At 38.5% G+C, this 5,076-nt stretch overlaps 2 protein-coding genes across 2 annotated transcripts in view; both read left to right on the top strand.

Moving 5' to 3' along the window:
* LOC138866396 (glutamate receptor ionotropic, delta-1-like) overlaps nt 1–729 on the top strand; it is a 49,536-nt gene extending 48,807 nt beyond the window's left edge. Inside the window, exon 6 of the mRNA XM_070138931.1 lies at nt 700–729. Within this exon, the coding sequence (XP_069995032.1) occupies nt 700–729 (30 nt within the window). The remainder of the gene's footprint in view (nt 1–699) is intronic.
* Nucleotides 730–737: 8 nt separating this feature from the next.
* Nucleotides 738–5,076, top strand: part of LOC138866395 (glutamate receptor ionotropic, delta-1-like) — a 9,890-nt gene continuing 5,551 nt past the window's right edge. The window contains exon 1 of the mRNA XM_070138930.1: nt 738–753. Within this exon, the coding sequence (XP_069995031.1) occupies nt 738–753 (16 nt within the window). The remainder of the gene's footprint in view (nt 754–5,076) is intronic.

Below are 5,076 nucleotides of genomic sequence, written 5' to 3'. Positions count from 1 at the left end.
ATATGTTAGAAAGATTATGAATATGTGTGGCAGTATTAAGGTGTAAGTGCATTTGAATGCACTTTTTCTATAAAATAAGCTGTAGGTTAATAATTTTTATTGGTATTTGAAGTGATAGCCTAGATAAAAAGTCAATAAGCATCAAATTTCGCGCCAATTTCATGTTTTGAATCGCTAGATAGTAGTGGTTATTATTGGAGATAGCATTTTTCGAGGCGGCCGAATGCCAGCAATGTCGCTGGCGGTCCCTGACGTTGCCTTGTTTTTAGAGTGAGCGCCACACCGCGAGCGCCTCCGTTCGAACGCCGCCGTTCGAATGTTTTTAAAGTACGGCATCTAGAGTCGCGACATCAACTTTGGGCCCCGCCCATTTACTTGGTCGACGGTTCTTCCATGGGGTTTTACAATTTAAGAAATAAAACTACTCGAGAGACTGATAAAAACATCTCTAATCCTAAAAATCAACCCACAAAATTAAGTATATAGAGTAAATAAAAGTAATAAGAGAAATACTAAGAACGGAATGATGAAACAAAAATCAAGGCGAGTAACGAAAATGTTAAACAAAAATGTAAACTGAACATCACAAAACATTAAAATGACCGGGAAATACTCTAAATTTGTTAGGGGCAACTTCTCTTACCCGGGCCTTTGACAATTCTTGTAAATATTAGTATATAAAAGTTTTCGCTACGACAGGAGGTTGCAGTAGGATCGGCTACGATTTGATTGGGGAGATGGCGTTAATCGGGGGTAGCTGCGTTTGACGACGGAGCTAGCTGACCACAACATGTACACACACACACACACACACACACACACACACACACACACACACACACACACACACACACACATATATATATATATATATATATATATATATATATTTCTATAAATGTATATATATATATATATATATATATATATATATGTTTATATACATACATACACACACACACACACACACACACACACACACACACACACACACACACACACACACACATATATATATATATATATATATATATATATATATATATATATATATATATATATATATATATGCGTGTGTGTGTGTGCGTGTGTGCGTTTTTTAGTGTATATATATATATATATATATATGTATATATATATGTATATATATATGTATATATATATGTATATATATATATGTATATATATATATATATATATATATATATATATATACATACACACACGCACATATATAATGTGTATATATATATATATATATATATATATATATATATATATATATATATATATATATATATATATATATATAAACACACACACATATAATGTGTGTGTGTGTATATATATATATATATATATATATATATATATATATATATATATATATAAATATATATATATACATATCATCATCATCATCATCATCAGCCTGAGTCAATCCACTGCAGGACGTAGGCCTCTCCCATTCTTTTCCAGGTTTCCCTGTCTTGCGATGTTTGTTTCCAGTCTTGGCCCCCAAATTTCGCTATTTCGTCGCGCCATCGTGTCATTGGTCTGGCTCTTGGCCTCCTTAAGTTATTTATAGTCCAGTCTGTTACTTTCTTTGTCCATCTGTCGTCTTGTCTCCGACATACATGCCCTGCCCATTGCCATTTCTTCTTTTTAATGCTCTTGAGTATATCTTCTACCTTCGTCTGTTCTCTGATCCACGTCGCCCTCTTCCGATCTCTCAGGCTAATTCCCATCATCGATCTTTCCATCCCTCTCTGGGCGCTTATTAGTTTCCTCTCCAGTAACCTGGTTGTAGTCCATGTTTCTGACCCATAGGTCATAACTGGGAGGACGCATTGATTAAAGACTTTTCTTTTTAAGCACAATGGCAAGGAACCTCTTAGTGTGCTACTGTGCCTGCCGAAGGCACTCCAGCCTAGACTGATTCGTCGCTTTATTTCCTGTTCACTTGATGTGCCTGTCTGCACGAGTTGTCCTAGGTATATATACCTGTCTACTACCTCTAGTGCTTCGCCTTGTACATGTATTTGTTTGAGTGGGACTCTGCTGTTGAACATAACCTTAGTCTTTTTCTTGTTCATCTTAAGTCCGACTTTTAGGCTTTCTCTATTCAGATTGTTTATTAATTGCTGCAGTTCATCAGCTGATTCACTAAGGAGAACAATGTCGTCTGCAAATCTTAGGTTGTTTAGGTGTTCGTCTCCTATTTTGATACCCTTCCCTTCCCATTCTAGTTTCTTGAATATTTCCTCGAGGCAGGCTGTAAACAGCTTTGGTGAGATGGTGTCGCCCTGTCTAACGCCCTTTTTAATTGGTATTTTATCGGTTTCTGTGTGGAGTTTGATGGTTGCTGTCCCATCTTTGTATATATCTTCCAAGATATTACAATATACCTCCTCAACTCCCTGTTGTTGAATAGCACCTAATACTGCTGGTATTTGTACAGAGTCAAATGCCTTTTCATAATCGATGAATGCCATACACAGGGGTTTCCTATATTCGTTTACTTTTTCTCTTATTTGTGTGAGCGTGTGGATGTGATCTGTTGTTGAGAATCCGCTGCGAAAACCTGCCTGTTCTCTAGGCTGGCTGGAATCCAGACTGTCAGAGATGCGAGCTGTAATGACTTTCGTGAACAGTTTGTAAGTAACCGAAAGGAGGCTTATGGGTCGGTAATTTTTTAAATCCTTTTTATCGCCTTTTTTGTGTAACAAGATAATTGTTGCATTTTTCCAGGCTTTCGGAGTTTTTCCGCTGAGAAGACATTTGTTAAAAAGATTGGCTAGTTTCACTGTTGCGATGTCTCCTGCATCTAATATGAGGTCTATACTAATTCCGTCTTCGCCTGGTGTTTTCCCTCTCTTCATGCCTTTAAGTGCTCTTTTTATTTCTTCTTTTGTGATATTAGGTACGTCGCTAGTTACCGCGTTTGCTTCTATTTGTGGCTGTTCGTTTGAGTTGTATAGATCCCTGTAAAAGTCTTCCACTACTTTGATGATTTCATTCTTGTTATGTGTTACTTCTCCGTCTGGTTTCTTAATTGCATACATTTGATTTCTCCCTATTCCTAGTCTTCTTTTAGCTGCTTTCATGCTGGTACCTGAAATCACTGCTTCATTTATTATTTGAGTATTGAATTTCCGTACATCTTCCCTCTTCTTTTTATTTATGGTCTTTGTTAGTTCAACCAATTCTATCTTGTCCCTATTTGACGATACTTTCATGTCTCTACGTTTTTGCATAAGCTGTTTAGTTTCTACCGAGAGCTTGCTGGAGCTTCGATTGTCGTTCTTTCCGCCTACTTCAAGTGCAGCTTCTTTTATTATGTCATTGAACTGTTTATTGAATTGGTCGATGTTGAGATCTTCGTCGCGGAGGAGTGAATATCTGTTCTGGATGTTTAGGCTAAATTCTGTTGCTCTGATCCTCAAGTTAGCCAAGTTTGGCTGTGGTTTACTCATTAGTTTGTTCCTTTCCCTTCTGAGATGTATTTTAATTTCGCCTCTCACCATTCTATGGTCGCTGCCTACATTTACTTTATTTATAACCTCTACATTTTTTATTATATCGCGCCTATTTGAAATTATGAAGTCAATTTCGTTTTTGACGTCAGAAGGCGACTTCCATGTCCACTTCCGTTCTAGTCTTTTTTCGAAGAATGTATTCATGATACTGAGTGATCGAGCCTCCGCAAATTCGACTAGCATTTGTCCCCTCTCGTTCCTAGTGCCTATTCCATGGTTCCCTACTGCGGTTTCGCCCTCTGTCTTTTTACCTATTTTGGCATTAAAATCCCCCATAATTATTGTGAAATGGGATTTTGTTCTCTCGCTGGCTAAGTGAACATCTTCATAGAAGCTCTCTATTTCTTCATCACTGTGGCTGCAGGTTGGAGCATAGACTTGAATAATTTTTAAGTTGTACCTAGTGTTTAGTTTTATTGTTACAGAAGCCACTCTTTCGCTGACACTATAGAATTCTACAATGTTCTTTTCTAAGCGTTTGTGTATTAAGAATCCTACCCCTAATTCCTGTTTGCTACCCAGAGGTTTTCCTCTCCAATAGAGCACGTGTCCCTCATTTATTAACTTCTGCTCTTCGCCTAGTCTTCTAACTTCGCAGAATCCTACTACATCCCATTTAATGGAAGAGAGTTCCTCTAGTAAAGCTAGTAAGTCGGATTCAGTTCTCATGGTCCTTATATTGTATGTGCAAAGGTTCATCAACGTGGGGCGGCCTGTCTTTACCCGGATATTTTTAGCACCCCCTGCTCCGGAGCGATCCTGATCGCCGCCGTAACCAGGGGCTCCTTCGCCTCCGGGGAATGGGGGCCATGGCTGGATGCATTTGTTCATGGAGGTGGACAGCCGATTTACCTCCCACCTACTGGCTTAGGTGTATCTTGGTGGGAGGGGAGTAATTTAGCCGGAATGCCATTGATAAGTCCCCCCCAGCAGGTTTGGTCCTACCTGGAGTGGACTTAGGAGCGGCAATGCACGGCCTGCTCACTACTCCCGTGAGCTGGGCTTAATTATCAGAAGTGCATATATGTTTTATTTTATTTTATTTATTAACTTAATTTGTGCGTATGTGCACCTGATGCAGACATATTCATTCCCGCACATGCTCTAAGTACTACGCCTATGCTCATTCCCACGCATATGCATATGCAAGCATACACATTTATTCTTGTATCTATGCTTATGGATATGGATACTTATTCTTACGTTATAAATAACTACATACATGTCCATCATAGTCTGACCTAGTTATATGTTCACATCGCCTGTCCGTTTATGCGCTTGTTATATGTTAGTGATAAGTGAGTGAGTATACATGAGTGTATACTCACCCGTGTATATGTAAACACCCCTTTTTGCATACCTCGCAAACCTACCTATCATTATACATACGCATGTATCTATCCCTGCATGTGCTCACGCATCCGTATATGAGCACATACATTTGCAGCATACACTAGTGCCCCCCCCCCCCTTTACATATGTGTATATATCTGTATTTGCTTTACATATAACTACCTCTACGTACATACATACGTAC

The sequence above is a fragment of the Penaeus vannamei genome, chromosome 25, assembly GCF_042767895.1.
Source record: "Penaeus vannamei isolate JL-2024 chromosome 25, ASM4276789v1, whole genome shotgun sequence".
In the NCBI taxonomy this organism is placed as follows: Eukaryota; Metazoa; Arthropoda; class Malacostraca; order Decapoda; family Penaeidae; genus Penaeus; species Penaeus vannamei.
Note: the sequence above shows the minus strand (reverse complement) of the source record. Positions and strands in the feature narration are given on the sequence as shown.